This window comes from Haliotis rufescens, unplaced genomic scaffold (assembly GCF_023055435.1).
Source record: "Haliotis rufescens isolate VD_foot unplaced genomic scaffold, xgHalRufe1.0.p SCAF_6, whole genome shotgun sequence".
Classification (NCBI taxonomy): Eukaryota; Metazoa; Mollusca; class Gastropoda; order Lepetellida; family Haliotidae; genus Haliotis; species Haliotis rufescens.
The window spans coordinates 9,809,026-9,833,356 of record NW_025964334.1 but is presented as its reverse complement, the minus strand read 5'-3'; the positions used below and the strand labels follow the sequence as shown (position 1 = coordinate 9,833,356).

The 24,331-nt window shown below is 42.8% G+C and overlaps 1 protein-coding gene across 1 annotated transcript; it reads right to left on the bottom strand.

Moving 5' to 3' along the window:
- Positions 1-1,671: 1,671 nt before the first annotated feature.
- On the bottom strand, positions 1,672-21,366 carry LOC124151656 (CD9 antigen-like). Its single transcript, XM_046524235.2, has 8 exons — positions 21,187-21,366; positions 11,858-12,055; positions 10,028-10,114; positions 9,493-9,588; positions 8,802-8,891; positions 6,675-6,752; positions 5,200-5,252; positions 1,672-3,350 (listed from the first exon to the last, which is right to left on the bottom strand). Exons 1-8 carry the CDS (start codon positions 21,250-21,252, stop codon positions 3,338-3,340), a joined length of 681 nt encoding a protein of 226 aa, XP_046380191.1. The 5' UTR covers positions 21,253-21,366; the 3' UTR covers positions 1,672-3,337.
- Between the last annotated feature and the right edge of the window lie 2,965 nt (positions 21,367-24,331).

Genomic DNA, 24,331 nt, shown 5'->3' with positions numbered 1-24,331 from the left:
ATCATTGGACACGATATGGCTGAAATATTGCCGATGTGACTTTAAATTCTAACTCACTTACATCATTGGAGTGAGTGAGTGAGTATGGTTCTACGCCGCTTTTAGCAATATTCCAGCAATATCACGGCGGGGGACACCAGAAATGGGCTTCACACATTGTACCCATGTCGGGAATCGAACCCGGGTTTCGGTGTGACGAGCGAACGCTTTAACCACTAGGCTACCCGACCGCCCCTACATCATTGGAAAACTGAAGCCTCGTCAAAGACAGAAACATCCTATTTGTCATGGTCCGATGATAGGTGGGTGGATGGTTCTTGGTTTTCATACACTTTATTAATAATGTAGAGTATGTGGGGGTCACGAGTGGCTAGTGGCTACCGCTGTGCAGAGTTGTGTCCCTTAGTCACAGCTTAGCCTGCGACCGTTGGTTTGAATCCCACATACCCTGATTCGTTTTGAGGTTTGTCTGCACCATATTACTGCTATAGGGTTACACCAAAACGGTAAATGTCTAAGACCTGCATTACGTCAGGCTTTCTTCCCACATCAGGATGATGTGACTGAAATACGTTTCAATGCGTTAACCCCAACTCTCTCACTTCATGATCAATGTGTTTTATCAGACGAGCATGTGTGAAAAACAACACATTAAGAACAGTCACAAAAGTTTAATACATTTTGTAAAAAACGAAAATCGGGTAATAAAATACAAGTAGATGTATGTACAAAAACTTGAAATTCAACGCAAATGAATTTGAATCACCATACACATCGTTTCATAATCAACTCAGTAAACATAAACGAGCTTATCATAAACACATGGATACTGAAATATAATACAGCTCTTGAGTTAAGTCAGCGTTCGTGAAAACTCGATAAGATGTGAGCTACAAGTTGGTACGTTTTCTTACGGAATCATGACATTGTCATGTTCGAAAATCTCGAACGCCCATTCAAATTGTGTTTGTTTGTTTGTTTACTGTTTAACACCGCAATCAGCAATATTCCAATTATGACAGCGGTCCGTAAATAATTGAGAATGGACCAGACAATCCAGTGATTGACATCATGAGCATCGACCCATGCAATTGGGATACGGTGACATGCATCAACAAAGTCAGCGAGCCTGACCACCCGATCCCGTTAGTCGCCCCTTACGACAAGCATAGTCGCCTTTCACGGCAAGAATGGGTTGCTGAAGACCGTTTCTACCCCGGATCTTCACGGGACTTCAGATTGTGTAGAATTGTGTCAACTTATGGAAAATACCTACATGTAGACTTTTGATCCATATATTGAAAACATATCTAATTCAAAAGTCAACGAAATCTTTACCGGTAATTGTGCTTAAGAGTGAGTGAGTGAGTATGGTTTTACGCCGCTTTTAGCAATATTCCAGCAATATCACGGCGGGGGACACCAGAAATGGGCTTCACACATTGTACCCATGTTGGGAATCGAACCCGGGTCTTCGGCGTGACGAGCGAACGCTTTAACCACTAGGCTACCCGACCGCCCCTAATTGTGCTTAAGAACCTCCCTATTCTGAGATCACTAAATTTATTATCATTGTATTTGCACAATGTTTGCAATGTTGGTACAATGTTTACATAGTTGTCATTAGGGCATTGACCTTCCAAGATGAGAACTATTATATCAGAGATATAATCGATCATTAAATGTATTTTATTTATATTCTACTTTCATAAATACCCTGGACCCATTTGTTTCGATTGTTTCGAAGTTAGGCCGTTTCGAATTGTTTCGACGCTTAAAATAGCCACACAGTCAAATTACGTCAGATGACGTCACTTCCGGAACGTATCTGGTGGCGAATGGGACCAAGATATTTATTATAAGCAAACAGAGATATAACACCCTGGATAACCGAGGGTGGACTTATCTGTTGATAGTGACAGGCTTCAAATGTCATGGAATGACGTCACCCTTGGTTCACGTCATACTTGTGTGACGTCATAACAAACAAATTGATTCCTTCCAAAGTGCCCCATTTGTGATACAGATTCATACAGTGAAATGCACACTCATTTCAAACTGGTTTGCAGGATTGTAGCAAATACACTTATCTCTCACTAATAAAAATACGTTTGTCGGATACAAAATTACTTATTTAATCATTCACTTTGTTAGTAAGAAAATACGTCCAACTGACGACAAAAGCGTTGTATTATACATTCACATTGAGCATTCTTGAGGGTTTAAACGTTTGTCAACACTTACTCGTTGAAACTCGATTGTTTTCGTAAGCTAAACAATAACCAAATATGTTTGCAGGGTCAGTATATCTCCCCAATGACTTGCACACAGACACTACATATTAGGGGTTCAGCCCTTATCGATCCGCTTTCGGTTCACTTCGGTTCGCTTTAATTTCGCTATCGGATCGCTTTAGGCTGGCAGTCGGCTCGCTTTAGGTTGGCTGTCGGCTCGCTATCGGATCGCTTTAGGCTGGCTGTTGGTTCGCTACCGGATCGCTTTAGGCTTGCTGTTGGTTCGCTACCGGATCGCTTTAGGCTGGCTGTTGGTTCGCTGTCGGGTCGCTTCGGGCTGGCTGTCGGTTCGCTTTAGGTTGGCTGTCGGCTCGCTATCGGATCGCTTCGGGCTGGCTGTCGGTTCGCTATCGGATCGCTTTAGGCTGGCTGTCTGTTCGCTACCGGATTGCTTTAGGCTGGCTGTCTGTTCGCTACCGGATCGCTTTAGGCTGGCTGTCGGTTCGCTATCGGATCGCTTTAGGCTGGCTGTCGGTTCGCTATCGGATCGCTTTAGGCTGGCTGTCGGTTCGCTATCGGATCGCTTTCGGTTGCCTTTCTGATCGGGATCGACTACTGACTACTATTCGCTTTGGTCGTAACCCAGTCGTATAATACTGAAATATTCATGTTGTATAATGTGTAGCTTCTCACTCGTTACTGACATAACATGATATTATGTCCTGTCCGAGATGTCGACATTACCTTATGCAAATGCATGATTTTCAAGCCATCAAGACCATTCGTGACCACTCGTGTCATTCCGAGACAAGCTGAATGTTACGGAAAAAGACGAGTGCTGACGAATACCAACACGGCCAGTGAGACGTTCCGGTACGCACAGATTGGAGAGGCCAATTTGGCGACGAAAACAATTTTCAATTTTGAATTGTCTTAAATCCTCAATAAGGAAAATAGACACAAATATGCATGCAGAAAGATGTCGTTATTTGCATGACCATAATGTTTAAGTGTTATTATATTACAAATGCCATTTTAAACAAGACGACGTCCATGAGTTCTCTGTACTGAAGAAGGTAGATCTTCAAACGAAAATCCGAGCACTAATGGGAGTACCTGAAAGAATGAAATGTATCAATATTGATGAGAAATGTAAACATGCATATGTCTGTATAGATTGTAATACATTTGACTGGATGGCAGCAAGATGATAATGAAGACTTGGTTGTTTCCTATAAATGTCAGACTCGAGTTTAGAATAATAACTCGACGTAATTAAAATGCATTACTGGACACATTTTCTGTGGATCCCTTTAAACTTTTGAAATCGCGGTACTTGTATTATCCGATGGAAAATATCAGAAAAGAGACAGACTGGAAAATTTTAAAAAAATAAGGTACTGAGCACGAAGGTATCGGATCGATGTATGGAGCTTAGTAACCTAAGGTGACCTTTCTGCATACTTATCGCATCGTGGTACCATGTTTTATTCGGATTGATTTTTCGCATAATACTCTCTATTAAGCAGTAAAACTGAATCACTTGTTTCTTCAATGCTTAACAAGATTGTTAACACTGGTTCTTCCATCACCCCTGAATACAAACGTCTACATTGTAGTGTAGTTGCTACGTCAAACCAACCAATCAAGAAACGGTGGTCTTAGCGAGAGAAAGAACAGCAAGTATTCAGACCAATGAGCGCTCAGTTTACAGCGCCTTGCGGCCTTCTGCTCCACACACTGCCTCATTGTCGGGCAATAGGGCCCGCACAAAGTTAACGTGCGGATTAGAGTTGGTGTGATATTTTGGCCTCATTTCTTTAGCTAAATTGAGTGAGTGACTGAGCATGGTTTTAAGCCGCTTTTAGCAATATTCCAGCAATATCACGGCGGGGGTACCTAACATGGGCTTCACACATTGTTCCCATGGTGAGTCAAACCCGGGTCTTCGGCTTGACAAGCGAACACTTCAACCACAGGACTACCTCATCGCACCCTTCAGCTCAGAAAAAAACCATTACTCCGTATGTATTCACTAGGGTTTTGACGACGAATCACACAAGGCTTATAATCTCTGTTATCTTCATGGTACAATAACCTAGATGACACAGTTTGCAATTTGGGGGAAAAAACCCAAGAGATTTGATTTTCTTACACTGAGTCAACATAAGAAGCAGTCATCAACTGACATAAGTTCACCTCACATTAAATTACTAGCTTCCGATATGTGGAGTGGGCAATTATTTTCCCCGTAGCCCGCTGAGAAATCACATCGCAGGAAAGTCTTTGAAAGGCATTTATAACTGATAGTCTTAAGGAAGTGAATTTACGGATGTCAACTTCTTTATTATGAGGAACACAACGTTACGTAGTGTATACTTACTCCTTCATCATTAACCTGATGAAGGAGTAAGTATAAACTCCGTAACGTTGTGTTCCTCATAACAAACAAGTTGACATCCATAAATTCTCTTCCTTACATCGTAGGTAACTTGCATATCTCGAATAAGTATTGAGTTGAAATAAACCGATGTTTATCCGATTGCACTGGGCAAAGGGAAGTAACTCGGTTCTCTTACGTGTTCGGTGAAACTGCGGGCTCATATACATGTTTTTCCTCAGAGCCTGGCGGCTCGGGGTACACAGCTTCACACTCAGGGTACATTACACCATATACCATTCGAGATCGGTTGACAACTTGTCATGCCGCTAAAACGTAGGCCAATTAGCCCATTAAGGATGGGGGCGGTCGGGTAGCCTAGTGGTTAAAGCGTTCGCACGTTACGCCGAAGACCCGGGTTCGATTCCCGACATGGGTACAATGTGTGAAGCCCATTTCTGGTGCCCCCCGCCGTGATATTACTGGAATATTGCTAAAAGCGGCGTAAAACCATACTCACTCACTCACTTACTCACTCACCCATTAAGGATGATTGTGTGCTTATAAGAAGTCAACTGTACTTACCCCTCTCTTCTGATAGCACAGCACAACATCATGGCAAACATCATTCCCACAAGCTGTGAAGTAAACAAGTTATAACAGTTCATTGCGGGGATACAAGGGGATTCCGGGTAAAAACAGATCCCCAGCAGACTCTGCAGGAGGTAAAAGATGACTTATGAATCGGCTGGTCAGACGTCGTACCCTGTCGTTGCTCATTATGTCAATCACTGGATTGTCTACCCCAGATTTTATTATTTACCGGCCGCGGTATTACAGCTAAAATATTGCTATGTGCGACATTATACAAGAAACAAACACATATTGTATTGGTTATTGTGGGCTGAATTGTTATAGAATATATAACAACAGAAGGGCACTGCTATTGAATGTTTGTTAGTTTGTTGTTTAACGCCGCACTCAGCAATATTCCACATATATGACGGCGGTCTGTAAACAATTGAGTCTGGATCCAGTCACAATCCAGTGATTGACACCTTGAGCATCGATCGACGCAATCGATCAACCACGTCAGCGAGCCTGACCACCCGATTCCGTTAGTCGCCTCTTACGACACGCATAGTCGCCTTTTACGGCAAGCCAAGGTTGCTGAAGACCTAGTCTAGCCCGGATCTTCACGAGTCGCAATTGAATGCAATACTTTCGTGATAGTAGAATCAGTACCTTTGCCACAATGTGCATATCCAGGCAACATTTTACTGTATATAAAAGCCTACCACGTCCATCGTTTTCCTGGGTTTAACAGATTGCTGGGTATACGTTTCGAAATCGCTAAATGAGCAGGAAAAACATTTATGTGTCGAAAGGGCTGAGTTTAGTTTCGAGAAGCGTTTTGAGCTGATGCTCTAAAGACATATAGGTCATGTAGGTTTGTTTGTTTGTTTGTTTGTTTTTTAACGCCGCACTCAGCAATATTCCACATATATGACGGCGGTCTGTAAATAATCGAGTCTGGAACAGACAACCCAGTGAGTGACATCATGAGCATCGATCCACGCAATTGGGAGACGATGACATGCATCAACCAAGTCAGCGAGCCTGACCACCCGATCCCGTTAGTCGCCTCTGTGGGTGAAAGATTGACTAAGTAATGCTTTATGCTTTCAGCAATATTCAAGCAATATCAGGGCGGAGGACACTTGATGTGGGAGGAAAGCACGAAGTGATGAAGTTCTTAGAAAAAATGCCCACAAGAACGCGTATGGTGCAGACAAACCCAAAAACATTATCAGGGTGAATCTGGGATTCGAACCGATTATAAGTTTCTGATGGACGGAACTCTGACACTCCTTTCTCAAAGTTGCTTAATAATTGATCTCAGTGTTGTTTTCACAATAGTTGTATACACAAATCGGTGATATGTTATCAATTATTTCACTGTCCTTTGTTGACAGGTCTTTCAGTAAATAAAAATGCATTAATTTGGTCATGTGCCGATGTGACTTACAATTTTAACTCACAACAAATACTTTACTCACCAAAGGCAGCGCAAATACTATTGGGATGCAGATAATTAGTGTCGTGTAAGATTCAGGGACAATCTTGTCAAGACATGGCTGCAAATAAAAAGGAACGATCAAGGTTACAAAAACCGTGTATCGATCATGACATATGACACGTAAGTAGGAAATGCTTTTAAAGGGCAAGTTCACACGGAAATGAACCTATTTTTCTTGTACTTTTTCCACATTAAAAGTGTTAACCTAGAAGTGTCAAAGACAAAAATATAAAAATATCACTAATAATTGACATATTTTTTGCATAATGGCTTATGCCCCTTACAATATGACGTCATTGGTGTTAATTGATAAACATTATGACGTCATCATGCTTTGTTAGAGTCGCTTCACGTGGTGTAGGTACAGGTGTGTGATTCTAGCGTCTCAGATGCCAGCCAGCATAGTGTTATGCTGAGTCACCACTGCGCCGGAGTGTGTCGTAGGCCATGTTGTTTTACCACAAACTGGTACTTGATATCTTTTGCGTTGAGAATAGACAGGGACCCAGTTGAATTGGCACCAATTACGTCATAATCTAAGGGGGATAACTCAGGCCTGTTTAGCTCGAAAAATGAAGGCCTCATAACGGCATATCATTTTCACACTATTGAGAGCTTCCTACTTTCACTGTGAAAAAAATGAGTGTATGTTTTCAAACACAGATACTAACTAATTCTAAAATTGCGTTTTGTTTAGAAAGATGGAAAGTGATTTTTGTGTGTACACTTCCCCTTTAAAGATATATGATCACAGTTTGTGTTCACAGGTCTAATAATGAATCGCACGTTCAGGCTCGGCTGAAGACTGATTATACTGTACTCGTCAGACGTTGGTGCTGAGGACTACTGACGTTGACGTTGGCACAACGGACTACTGACGTCGACGGAATTGACGTTTGATGTGCTGTACAGATGTTGCCGTTGACCTAGTGGACAACTGATATTGGCTTTGTGGAGAACACATATTGAAGTTGGTGTCATTTACAACTGACACTGGCATTGTGGGTAATTGACATTGGCGTAGTGGACACCTTAAGTTGACGTAGTGGACATCTGACGTTAACATAATGAATAACTGTCTAATGACGAGTCAACAAACGACTAGGTGTAGTGGATAACTGACGCTGACATTGTGGACATTGAACGTTGACATAGTGGATAACTGACGTTGACTTAGTGGATAACTGACGTTGATGTGGTGGACATCTAACGTTGACACAATGGACATCTAACATTGACCTAGAGGATAACTGACGTTGCGTAGAAGATATCTGACGGTGACATACTGGATAACAGACGTTGAGGTGGTGGACATCTTAACATTGACACATTGGACACCTTACGTTAACAAAGTGGATAACTGACGTGACGTCGTGGACAGCTGGTGTTGACGTTGTAGACACTTGACGTTAACATCGTGGATAACTGACGTTGACATTGGCATAGTCGACATCTGACATTGATGTAGTGGACACTTGACGTTAACATCGTGGATAACTTATTTTGTCATTGGAATAGTCTATACATGTTGCTGGCGTTGACGTACTGAACAGCTGACGTTGACGTACTGAACAGCTGATGTTGACGTACTGAACAGCTGATGTTGACGTAGTGGACATCTGATGTTGACGTCGGGGACACTACTGTGATAAGTCATCAGTTCGGAAGGATCACGAAGTCACGATTCTATTGTTGTAACTTTATACCCATCACAAAACCTTGACTGGACAGTGATGACACAGAGAAGTGAGTGAGTGAATTGAGTTTAACGCCGCTTTGAACAATATTTCAGTAACATCATGGCGTGTCAGCTTCGTGTGGGAGGAAAGCCCGAAAAGGTGTAGGACAGAGCGGGTAGTGCTGACAAGTCTGGAAACACAATCATAGGTTTCTGGTCCTCCTTGGGGAAGCAACTTTGCACTGTGCATAGCGGAGCTTTAATCGATTGTCTCATCCGCATCTCTTGACACAGGGACGACTGCAGATGTGTAATCCCGAAGTGATGAAGTTACAAGGTAAAACTCCTCCAGCATAAGTTATAGATAAATGTGCCCTACTGTTCGTCATACCACTGTCAAATGTATAAGTGTACAAGTTTAATACTTACCGTATTGTAGTTTCTAAAGCTGCAGCTTGATGGCACTTGAAAATTGACGGTGTAATCAACAGCACCCATTGAGGAGCCGCAACAATCCAACTGCAACAAGCCGACAACAAATGTCAAGAAATATATGGTATGGGGAAGTTTACCCATTGGACAGTTATACCCTAAAAACTGCCCCCGAGGTCAACCTAGAATAACAAAAGCCACAAAACCCTTTCAAAATGCATCAGAAATCCCTGTTAAAAGCAGAGTCGATTGTACGATACCCACTAAATCAAAAGCATGTGTTTATGAATCACTATCAGTGTCAATACTATCAATACAAAGTGACCATGAAAACACCTTTTTGCTTTGTTTGTTTGTTTGTTGTTTAACGCCGCACTCAACAATATTCCAGCTATATGACGGCGGTCTGTATATAATCGAGTCTGGACCAGACAATCCAGTGATTGGGATACGATGACAGGCATCAACAAGTCAGCGAGCCTGGCCACCCGATGCCATTAGTTGCCCAACAAGCATAGTCCCCTTAAAGGAAGGCATGGGTTCCTGAAGACCTATTCTACCCCGGATCTTCACGGTCGTTGCGTTCCTATTCACTTAAACATTGCTGTACGCATATTTAAAAAGCGCTTTCATTTTAGATTGAACACTACAAATATAATGTAAAATAAATAAAGATATAAATTGTCACCTGATCTTGAATGGCATCCATGTACTCCATTGAGGCCCTGTCCGTGTTGTACGTGGCGACTCTCGCGTCAAGGTTTGTTTTAAAGAAGTTTCTAACCTGTAAAGGGAAAGAAGGTAACAAAGCTATGTAAGCTGGCGAGTTTGAAAATTTAATAAATGCTCATCGGTAATGTTTAAACCACATGTGGACTGGGCTCCTGTCTTCCTAAACGAGTTGACAGGAGGTGGCTGATTTCTCGTAGGCTGCGATTGGTCGACACTAAACTTAGCAGTCATTGGCCCTCGCCATGGCATGAAAACACAGAGTATGTAAATTTGTTTGTGAAGTAAAATTGTTCATTTATAACACAAAACAAATTTTCGAGGTGAAAAATCGAATGTCAAATATTAAAGTTTTTTTTTCAAATGCACTTTTTTAACGTTCTTGACATATGGCTGTATCAAATACTATATCCATACATGGCTTTAAGCCAAACTCACTCACTCACTCACTCATATTGTACAGTGCAATCACTCTGGGAAGACCAAATGCTTACCGTGCCAGATACCATGTCTTTCAGGATAAAAAGGCGAACTGCTAGCCCTATTAGAGACATGAAAATGACGGCCAAGCTGATGAAAAACTAGAACAGAGAAATAACAAACATAAATTGACAACAATGATCACTGACACGATCATCATCATAATCACCAAAATAGGCTCCTTCTATAATATTTGTCATTTTCATGATAAAGATAATCCTCTTCTAATACTGGGCTAGAAAGGGGGTCTAGTTGTCTGAGGCGCCGTAATTCGCTGTGCAGAGTTGCGTCCCTTGGACACGCCAGAAACCTATGATTGTCGGTTTGAATCCTGGTTCACCCCGATCATATTTCCAGGTTTGTCAGGACCATACCCGTGCTCGTGGGTTTAACCAAAAGTGGTCAACGTCTGAGACCTGCATCACTTCGGTCTTTTCTCCCACATTCAGCTGACACGCCGTGATATAACTGGAATACTAATCAAAGCGGCGTCAAAACCAAACTCACTCACTCACTCACTCGGATACAATTGTTATCATTGGTATTACCATCATCATTAGCACAATAATATCAATCTAAGTTTCAAGTGACTTCATCCGTTAAAACAAATAGAAGGAATAACGTGACCTTCGCCTTTTCTTTAGCAAAACACAATAACCTAATAACCATAATATACTACTCAAAAGAAATTAAGGACCACCCGATACTTTCATAATGCTGTAGTTAATCTGTCAAGCAATACAATAAGGCATTTACTACAGCAATCTCAAAGAATCGGGTGTTCTTTAAGTTGACAATGACAAAAGACAACTGACAATGTACGACAATAATCAACATTGGTACAATTATACTCCATTTTCATACAATTTTCATTTTTTATACATTTTAGAGGGACCCGTGAAGATCCGGGGCAGAATAGGTCTTCCGTGCTTGGCGACTATGCTTGTCGTAAGAGGCGCCACACGGGATCTGGTGGTCAGGCTCGCTGAATTGGTTGATGCATGTCATCGAATCCAAACTGCGTGGATCGATGCTCATGATGCCCAGCACTGGATTGTCTGGTCCAGACTCGATTATTTACAACAAAACTCGACATATTTTGACCTTGAAAAATGTCGCGTTGCCGCCCTTTGGTTTAAAAGGTTTTAATTTGTTCAATTATGGGACAATTAGTCAAAATCCCAAATTCTCGCCATGTCGAGCTTTTGTTAATTTGGTCATATTTTGTTGGATTTTGTAAAGGCGTCAACGAGAAAATGCGACAAAGTGACAATGACATACAGTTTGCGACGTACGTTTTACTTATTATAGCCCAACATGTACCCCAAACAGTTGCTACAAAATCTTTTTGTTTGTTTGTTGTTAAACGCCGCACTCAGCAATATTCCAGCTATATGACGGAGGTCTGCAAAATAATCGAGTCTTGACCAGACAATCCAGTGATTGACATCATGAGCATCGATCCACGCAATTGGGATCGATGACATGCATCGACCAAGTCAGCGAGCCTGACCACCCGATCCCGTTAGTCGCCTTTTACGACAAGCATAGTCACCTTTTACGGCAAGAATGGGTTGCTGAAGACCTTTTCTACCCCGGATCTTCACGGGACATCAGATTGTGCAGAATTGTGTCTACATATGAAAAATACCTACATGTAGACAGTTTATCGATATATTGAAAACATATATAATTCAAAAGTCAATCTTTACCGGTAATTGTGCTTAAGAACCTCCCTATTCTGAGATCACTAAATTTATTATCCTATTCTACCCCGGAATCTTCACGGGTCGCTACATGAGTTTTTTTTGGGGGGGGTTTAGCTACAAAATCTAAAAACTCACCGAAACAAGTAGACACTGACTCTCTCTGAGCGCTCCGCAACATCCGAAAAAACCAACAATAGTGATGATGGCGCCGATGACGATGCAGCCGTAGGCACCAAGGTAAGCCATTTCGATCTTGTCATCCTCCATATAACTATTTATATTCGGGTCAAGTCTGAACCAAATACCAATGGCAAGAAGCGCAAGACCAACGACCTGAAACAGAAACAATATCATTCAAACATGACATAACATGACTTTCTCATCAGTGAGTGAGTGGGTTTCGAGTGAGTGAGGTCCGATGCAATTCCTTATTTTGACTTGTACCATATGTTCACGTGTTGTTTTAGGTGAACAGTTGACTTGCCTTTGCATGTATTTATGACGAGTGCTACCGGTTGGGCAAGATTCGCTTTTAGCGAACACCTGGTATCATCACTATTTGATTCATGGACACGTGCTCGTGATATGGTAGGATGCGTTCAATCGACTCTGCTTTTGAGATATCTAAAAATATGGATGTTTTGTCGCGTATATATTTAACGGTCTTTTGAACAGTTTTTCAGTCATATCACGGCGTGCCAGCTTCATGTGGGAGGAAACCCCGAATGAAGCAGATTTTGGACGTTCACTACAGTGGTAAAACCAACAAGCACAGGTAATATGCTGATGAGTCAGTGATTGTTCTAATTACACGGTTTCTAATTAACGTACTAAAAAAACAGCTACTTTATAAAAAAAAAATTGCTTATTTTTTTATTTTTTGCAAAACTAATATCAAAGTCTGTCCGAAAATATTCAACGACAATATTCTTATTGACAATATCATATTCTCTGTACCTTCTGGACCAGTTACTATCGATATTCTGAATCAGTTAATATCCATCTTCTGAAACGATTACTATCAATGCTATTAACCAGTTGCTATCTGCAACATTAGGTACACCTACATCGACCTCACACTTTCAGTACACCTGTACTAAGCCTAAAGTACACATACACCTACACTCACAGAACACCTAACATACACACATCGTACACCTAACATACACTCACAGTACACCTACACACACTGTACACCTAACCTGCACCCACAGTACACCTAACCTACATCCACAGTAAACCTACACATACAGTACACATAACCTACACCCACAGTACACCTACACACAAAGTTCACCTAACCTACACCCACAGTACACCTAACCTACATCAACAGTACACCTAACCTACACTCACAGTACACCTACACCCACAGTACACCTAACCTACACCCACAGTACACCTACACCCACAGTACACCTACACCCACAGAACACCTAACCTACACTCACAGTACACCTACATCCACAGTACCCCTACACCCACAGTACACCTAACCTACACCCACAGTACACCTACACCCACAGTACACCTAACCTACACCCACAGTACACCTAACCTACATCAACAGTACACCTAACCTACACTCACAGTACACCTACACCCACAGTACACCTAACCTACACCCACAGTACACCTACACCCACAGTACACCTAACCTACACTCACAGTACACCTACACCCACAGTACACCTACACCCACAGTACACCTAACCTACACACACAGTACACCTACACCCACAGTACACCTAACCTACACTCACAGTACACCTACACCCACAGTACACCTACACTCACAGTACACCTACACCCACAGTACACCTAACCTACACCCACAGTACACCTACACCCACAGTACACCTAACCTACACCCACAGTACACCTACACCCACAGTACACCTAACCTACACTCACAGTACACCTACACCCACAGTACACCTAACCTACACCCACAGTACACCTAACCTACACTCACAGTACACCTACACCCACAGTACACCTACACCCACAGTACACCTAACCTACACACACAGTACACCTACATCAACAGTACACCTACATCAACAGTACACCTAACCTACACTCACAGTACACCTACATCAACAGTACAGCTACATCCACAGTACACCTAACCTACATCCACAGTACACCTAACCTACATCCACAGTAAACCTACACACACAGTACACCTAACCTACACCCACAGTACACCTAACCTACATCCACAGCACACCTAACTTACACTCACAGTACACCTAACCTACACCCACAGTACACCTTACCTACACCCACAGTACACCTACACACAGTACACCTAACCTACACACACAGTACACCTAACCTACATCCACAGTACATCTAACCCTCACCCACAGTGCACCTACATCCACAGTACACCTTACCTACACCCACAGTACACCTACACACACAGTAAACCTAACCTACACACACAGTACACCTAACCTACATCCACAGTACATCTAACCCTCACCCACAGTGCACCTACATCCACAGTACACCTTACCTACACCCACATTACACCTACACACACAGTAAACCTAACCTACATCCACAGTACATCTACACACACAGTACACCTTACCTACACCCACAGTACACCTAACCTACATCAACAGTACATCTACACCCACAGTACACCTTACCTACACCCACAGTACACCTACACCCACAGTACACCTAACCTACACACACAGTACACCTACATCCACAGTACACCTACACACACAGTACACCTACATCCACAGTACATCTAACCCTCACCCACAGTGCACCTACATCCACAGTACACCTTATCTACACCCACAGTACACCTACACCCACAGTACACCTACATCCACAGTACATCTAACCCTCACCCACAGTGCACCTACATCCACAGTACACCTAACCTACACACACAGTACACCTAACCTACACACACAGTAAACCTAACCTACACACACAGTACACCTAACCTATATCCACAGTACACCTACACACACTGTACACCTAACCTACACCCACAGTAAACCTAACCTACACACACAGTACACCTAACTTATATCCACAGTACACCTACACACACTGTACACCTTACCTACACCCACAGTACACCTAACCTATATCCACTGTACACGTACACCCACAGTACACCTAACCTACACCCACAGTACCCCTACACCCACAGTACACCTTCACCCACAGTACCCCTACACCCACAGTACCCCTACACCCACAGTACCCCTACACCCACAGTACCCCTACACCCACAGTACCCCTACACCCACAGTACACCTAACCTACACTCACAGTACACCTAACCTACACTCACAGTACACCTAACCTACATCCACAGTACACCTAACCTACACTCACAGTACACCTAACCTACACTCACAGTACACCTAAACTTCCCTCACAGTACACCTAACCTACATCCAAAGTACACCTAACCTGCACCAACAGTACACCTACATCCACAGTACACCTAACCTGCACCAACAGCAAACCTACATCCACAGTGCACCTACATCCACAGTACACCTAACCTACATCCACAGTACACCTACATCCACAGTACATCAACAAACACAGTACACCTACAAACACTGTACACCTAACCTACATCCACAGTACACCTAACCTACATCCACAGTAAACCTACACACAGTACACCTAACCTACATCCATAGTACACATAAACACACAGTACACCTAACCTACACACACAGTACACCTAACCTACATCCACAGTACACCTAACCTACACCCAGAGTAAACCTAACCTACATTCACAGTACACCTAACCTATATCCACAGTACACCTAACCTAGACTCACAGTACACCTAACCTACACGCACAGTACACCTAACCTACATCCACAGTAAACCTACACACACAGTACACCTAACCTACATCAATAGTACACATAAACACACAGTACACCTACTTCAACAGTACACCTTACCTACACCCACAGTACACCTACACCCACAGTACACCTACATCCACTGTACACCTAACCTACACACACAGTAAACCTAACCTACACACACAGTACACCTAACCTATATCCACAGTACACCTACACACACTGTACACCTACACCAACAGTACCCCTACACCCACAGTACCCCTACACCCACAGAACCCCTACACCCACAGTACCCCTACACCCACAGTACACCTGCACCCACAGTACCCCTACACCCACAGTACACCATTCCCTCACAGTACACCTAACCTACATCCAAAGTACACCTAACCTGCACCAACAGTACACCCACATCCACAGTACACCTAACCTGCAACAACAGCAAACCTACATCCACAGTGCACCTACAAACACAGTACACCTAACCTACATCCACAGTACACCTACACCCACAGTACACCTACATCCACAGTACACCAACAAACACAGTACACCTACAAACACTGTACACCTAACCTACATCCACAGTACACCTAACCTACATCCACAGTAAACCTACACACAGTACACCTAACCTGCACCAACAGCACCCCTACATCTTCAGTACACCTATACACACAGTACACCTAACCTACATCAACAGTACACCTACATCCACAGTACACCTAACCTGCACCAACAGCACCCCTACATCCACAGTGCACCTACAAACACAGTACACATAACCTACATCCACAGTACACCTACACCCACAGTACACCTAACCTACATCCACAGTACACCTACATCCACAGTACACCTACATCCACAGTACACCTAACCTACATCCACAGTACACCTACATCCACAGTACACCTACATCCACAGTACACATAACCTACATCCACAGTACACCTACACCCACAGTACACCTAACCTACATCCACAGTACACCTAACCTACATCCACAGTACACCTACACCCACAGTACACCTAACCTACATCCACAGTACACCTACATCCACAGTACACCTACACCCACAGTACACCTAACCTACATCCACAGTACACCTACATCCACAGTACACCTACACCCACAGTACACCTAACCTACATCCACAGTACACCTACACCCACAGTACACCTACATCCACAGTACACCTACATCCACAGTGCACCTACATCCACAGTGCACCTACAAACACAGTACACCTACATCCACAGTACACCTACATCCACAGTGCACCTACAAACACAGTACACCTAACCTACATCCACAGTACACCTACACCCACAGTACACCTACATCCACAGTACACCAACACACACAGTACACCTACAAACACTGTACACCTAACCTACGTCCACAGTACACCTGCATGCACAGTACACCTAACGTACATCCACAGTACACCTAACCTACATCCACAGTAAACCTACACACAGTACACCTAACCTACATCCATAGTACACATAAACACACAGTACACCTAACCTACACACACAGTACACCTAACCTACATCCACAGTACACCTAACCTACACCCAGAGTACACCTAACCTACATCCATAGTAAACCTACACACAGTACACCTAACCTACATCCATAGTACACATAAACACACAGTACACCTAACCTACACTCACAGTACACCTAACCTACATCCACAGTACACCTAACCTACACCCAGAGTACACCTAACCTACATCCACAGTAAACCTACACACAGTACACCTAACCTACATCCATAGTACACATAAACACACAGTACACCTAACCTACACTCACAGTACACCTAACCTACACCCACAGGACACCTAACCTACACTCACAGTACACCTTACTTACACTCACAGTACACCTTACTTACACCCACAGTACACCTAACCTACATCCACAGTACACCTAACCTACATCCACAGTACACCTAACCTACATCCACAGTACACCTAACCTGCACCCACAGTACACCTAACCTACATCCACAGTACACCTACACCCACAGTACACCTACATCCACAGTGCACCTAACCTGCACCCACAGTACACCTAACCTACATCCACAGTACACCTACACCCACAGTACTCCTAACCTGCACCCACAGTACACCTAACCTACATCCAAAGTACACCTACACCCACAGAACACCTAACCTACATCAAAAATAAACCTACACACACAGTACACCTAACCTACATCCACAGTACACCTAAACACACAGTACACCTAACCTACACTCACAGTACACCTACACACACAGTACATCTAACCTGCACCCACAGTACACCTAACCTACATCCACAGTAAACCTACACACACGGTACACCTAACCTACACACACAGTACACCTAACCTACACTCACAGTACACCTAACCTACACCCACAGTACACCTAACCTACATCCACAGTAAACCTACACACACAGTACACCTAACCTACATCCACAGTACACCTAAACACACAGTACACCTAACCTACACACACAGTACACCTAACCTACATCCACAGTACACATAACCTACACCCACAGTACACCTAACCTACACTCACAGTACACCTACATCCACATTACACCTACACACACAGTACACCTACATCCACAGTGCACCTAACCTGCACCCACAGTACACCTAACCTACATCCAAAGTACACCTACACCCACAGAACACCTAACCTACATCCACAGTAAACCTACACACACAGTACACCTAACCTACATCCACAGTACACCTAAACACACAGTACACCTAACCTACACACACAGTACACCTAACCTACATCCACAGTACACATAACCTACACCCACAGTACACCTAACCTACACTCACAGTACACCTACATCCACATTACACCTACACACACAGTACACCTACATCCACAGTGCACCTAACCTGCACCCACAGTACACCTAACCTACATCCAAAGTACACCTACACCCACAGAACACCTAACCTACATCCACAGTAAACCTACACACACAGTACACCTAACCTACATCCACAGTACACCTAAACACACAGTACACCTAACCTACACTCACAGTACACCTACACACACAGTACATCTAACCTGCACCCACAGTACACCTAACCTACATCCCCAGTAAACCTACACACACAGTACACCTAACCTACACACACAGTACACCTAACCTACACTCACAGTACACCTAACCTACACCCACAGTACACCTAACCTACATCCACAGTACAGCTAAACACACAGTACACCTACAGTACACCTACATCCACAGTACACCTACACACACAGTACACCTACACACACAGTACACGTAACCTACACCCACAGTGCACCTACACACACAGTACACCTAACCTACACACACAGTACAACTACACACACAGTACAACTACACACACAGTACACCTAACCTACACACACAGTACACCTACACCCACAGTACACCTAACCTACACCCACAGTACACCTACACACACAGTACACCTAACCTACACACACAGTACACCTACACACACAGTACACCTAACCTACATCCACAGTACACCTAACCTACATCCACAGTACAGCTAAACACACAGTACACCTACAGTACACCTACACCCACAGTACACCTACACACACAGTACACCTAACATACATCCAAAGTACACCTACACCCACAGAACACCTAACCTACATCCATAGTACACCTAACCTACACTCACAGTACACCTAACCTACACTCACAGTACACCTTACCTACACTCACAGTACAGCTAAACACACAGTACACCTACAGTACACCTACATCCACAGTACACCTACACCCACAGTACACCTAACATACATCCAAAGTACACCTAACCTACATCCACAGTACAGCTAAACACACAGTACACCTACAGTACACCTACATCCACAGTACACCTACACCCACAGTACACCTAACATACATCCAAAGTACACCTACACCCACAGAACACCTAACCTACATCCATAGTACACCTAACCTACACTCACAGTACACCTAACCTACACTCACAGTACACCTTACCTACACTCACAGTACACCTAACCAACACCACAGTACACCTTACCTACACCCACAGTACACCTAACCTACACCCACAGTACACCTAACCTACACCCACAGTACACCTACACCCAGCAACATTCCCGCATTACGAAGACAGCATGTAAATAATCGAGTCTGGACCAGACAATAAAATGATTGTATTTGTGATCGACGAATCACGCCGTCTTGTGAGTCCCCACGCAGTAACAGGTTGACAAAACTTGAAAGTAAACGTGTACTAAATAACATATGGACGCCCCTCACCCCCACCCTATCATACCCTTCCCCACCCCACCTGGTCGTATTTAACGTTAACCCCGAAACATATTTAGATAAACTCTGTGTTAACGTAATTTTGTTCATCTAAGATATTTCCTCTGTATGCTCAAGCCTTGGTCCAGTTGGCTGTAATTTAGTCAGTGACCCATGCAGTTTGACCTAAACAGACACTGGCCATCCTTTGTGGTGAACTGACCAGACAGCTGACCATCTGGGCTGGAGGACAAAGACTTCACGCAAAGCTAATGCCCTAAGCACCGCCTTGGTGGCGTCGCGTTATTGGAAGTCGAGCTATTCCCATTGACTCAAGTAATGCAGCGTGTGTTGAATATATTCTTTGAGATGATGTGGAGTAATATTGTGACAAAGACGGTTTCAGATAACGACAAGAGCATGATCTAATACAAATGTCAGAGAGTATCTGTTCCTGTAGTGAAATGTTGCATTAATGTCTCTAAGGAAATGATTCCCATGGAACCTTTTTTTACCAAGAAACTATTTCCACGATACATTTACACTGGTTATGTTTGTAATTTAAACTTAAACCCTATAAATAAATAAATAAATAAATAAATAAATAAATAAATAAATAAATAAATAAATAAATAAAGGGAGCAGAAAAAACTATAACAAATAGCACAAGGTATACCTGTGATTCTAAACACACGCGCGCGCGCGCGCGCGCACCCACTTGCACAAAAGGCTGGTTGCTAGAGCTGAAGGGACAAGAATGGCATCGGAGTGATTGTGTCATACAATATATGCTCTGTACGGTATGTAATGATCATGAGGAGAACTACACGACCTAACCGTTATTACCATGCCGTGATAAAATGTCATTCAGTAACTGGTAAATCTCCGCTCCGAAAATTGTGTCAATTATCCATAAACTACATGATATATAACATGGCGGGCGCAACAGCATCGCCAGTGCTCAATGCGGTTTAATTGGCCTGTTGTGGCCAGGGACATCGGTAACTGTTGGTTCGACTACACTGGGTGCCATTTCTTTATGGCCGAGTCTGACGGAATGGTAAACAAGAATTCAAAAGTGGCATCCACGCACAGCGACAGATGAACGAGCTTATTAAACACAGAGCAGCGAACCGTGTCACGCTATGAATAAGTCTTCTGCCTCGCTTTATGCACCAAGCATTTGAACCAACCGTTGGTAAGCAGAAGAAATGCTGATCTTACCAGCATCAGAGAGAGAGAGAGAGCGGTTCACATACCGAGAATAGGACGTTGAATCCAACAAGCAAATACTTGATGCAGGTGTAACATCCTCCCAAACCCATGGCTACTGGATCCTTTATCGTCTCAGGAATATGGTAAACACTAGCGCCAGGCTCCAGCAGCTGCTATACCCACGACTGAGCGTTGATCTAGGCTGGCGGATGTGACGTGATGACGCGACTCGCAGTGGTCTATTTATAAACTGACATCGATCTTAAAGCGCTGTTCATGTACACTTGACTTAATCGTGTGTGGATACAAGAAATGTCAGACGAATTAATACATAAATACATAAGAACATAATATATAAATGAAATATTGAACTTGGAAGACATACAAAGCCACCAACCCCACTACATCAGAAGCTATGCTCTACATGTTCAACCATTGATGATGAAAAACACTACCTACTTCACTGAACCAAACACACTCGAAACTCTTTTGAAAAAATTATCCACACAAAACATAAATTTCCACAAACATGAAAACAAATTATTTCATCCCCTCAAATAAGGAAGCCATCAATATCAATTGCATTTGTTTCCATGTCTATCATTTCAAGCAATAAATACCCCTTGATCTTAATCAACCGATGACATTTTATATATAATATCATCAAATATGTAATATTGATATTTATATTTTGTAATTAGTTTTTATGTTTACAGGAATTTATGTTTGTCTGTATATATGTATATATGAATCATAATGTTTTGTCATTCGCGATCGGGTAGCCTAGTGCTTAAAGCGTTCGCTCGTCACGCCGAAGACCCGGGTTCGATTCCCGACATGGGTACAATGTGTGAAGCCCATTTCTGGTGTCCCCCGCCGTGATATTGCTGGAATATTGCTAAAAGCGGCGTAAAACCATAATCACTCACTCACTCACTGTCATTTTAAACAAATTGCATCTGTTCTGTAATGGAATGTTTCTGCAATAAATATTATCTTATCTACATGTTCAGTGCTAGCCTTTAGGATGGGTTGGCCCCTTAAATAAATGTCAAATCTACAAATATGACATAGAGATTATTAGCCATATAAATATGCTGTTGCAATTTTAGACGGCATTACTTTACAGAGGCCATCGTTTTTCTAAACAAATATGCAACTGATGTTTAAACAGTTTATGTTTACATGAATTTCATATAAGGAAAAAACCGTGCAACTTACAAAATTGACCATATCGAAATATGATGATGATAAGTGAGTGATTATGGTTATACGCCGTTTTTAACAATATTCCAGCAATCTCACAGCAGGGAACACCGAAATAGGCTTCGCGCATTGTGCCCATGTGGGAATCGAACCCGGGTCTTTGGCGTGAAGAGCGAACGCTTTAACCACTGGATGATGATGATGATGATGATTGATGATGATTGATGATGATGATGATGACGATCACATACTTACTTTAAATATAGAATCACAAGCAAGAGGGTGCTTGAGTGAGTGAGTTAGTGAATTTCAGTTATGTCACGGCGTGTCAGCTTGATGCGGGAGTAAGACCACCTCTTTCAATGTATATTTATATCTACCTCTATTTTAACTGCAGAATATTTGTTGATTTTAATCTCTGGCTAAACTTGCAACTATCACCGGTAACTTGGGTAAAGGTGTAAATCCTGCTGGGGAACCATGCAGGTAGCAGAGGTACAGTAAGTCCCCTTGGTCCCTAGTATGGTGACCTTAACCTTGTTGCTGGTGATCTATAGCCCCATTTTTATATTGTGTCGTATCCAACTGTTCAAATAGTTTTAATGTTCTACAACTAGTTTTAAGTCAATCTGTGATATATTGCTAGTTATTCTACTGTCCTTCGTCGACAGTTTTTTATTAATCTTGTCCAACTCTTTCAAGTCACATTATGGCTGAAATATTGCCGACGTGACTTTAATTAAACTCACTCACTCACTCACTCATTGATGCGGGAGGAAAGCCCGAAGTGATGCAGTTCTCAGACGTTTAGCACTTTAGTAAAACCAACCATTTGTTGCCAGTCCCCGGGCAAAACCATGTAAACCGAGAACAGTGGCATCTGTCCACCCGCCGATATGGGCACTGAGTGTTGCCCCCATTTCCAGATTCCTCTTTACACACTGTCCTTGTTTTCTGACGGGTGCTTGCTGTCTCGAGAGGATTACAAGTGCATTGAAGGAATCAGATCTGAATTGTGCTGACAAACCTAGAACCATTATCAGGGAGAACCGTGGCCCCAATATTGATGAGAAATGTAAACATGTCTGAATAGATTGTAATACATGTGATTGGATGACTGCAACATCATTAAAATTATTATGTTGTTTACCATGAAGGTCAGACTCGAGTAAGAATTAAAAGGCCTTGACTAGACACATATACTGTGGAATTGGTATTTTTGACACTTTTGAAATCGTGGTCCTTGATTCATGCGATAGATAGTATCAGGACTGCTTAAAAAATCAATAGTATTTGCAGCAATGTTTGTTTGCAGAAAAAAGGCCGGGACACCTTGCTATAATAACTTATTGAGCAAGTAGGTGTCGCATCAATGTATGCTGATATCTCAGGTATAACAACACTTGGAGTATGACGACACACCTGTATTAGTTGTGAGGTGTATATTACCCCACCTGCTTATATCTCAGGTATAACAACACTTGGAGTATGACGACACACCTGTATAAGTTGTGAGGTGTATAGTACCCCACCTGCTGATATCTCAGGTATAACAACACTTGGAGTATGACGACACACCTGTATTAGTTGTTAGGTGTATAGTACCCCATCTGCTGATATCTCAGGTATAACAACACTTGGAGTATGACGACACACCTGTATTAGTTGTTAGGTGTATAGTACCCCATCTGCTGATATCTCAGGTATAACAACACTTGGAGTATGACGACTTACGTGTATTAGTTGTTAGGTGTATAGTACCCAACCTGCTGATATCTTAGGTAGAGCAACACTTGGAGTATGACGACACACGTGTATTAGTTGTTAGGTGTATCATACCCCACCTGCTGATATCTCAGGTATAGCAACACTTGGAGTATGACGACACACCTGTATTAGTTGTTTTGTTATAGTACCCCATCTGCTGATATCTCAGGTATAACAACACTTGGAGTATGACGACACACCTGTATTAGTTGTTAT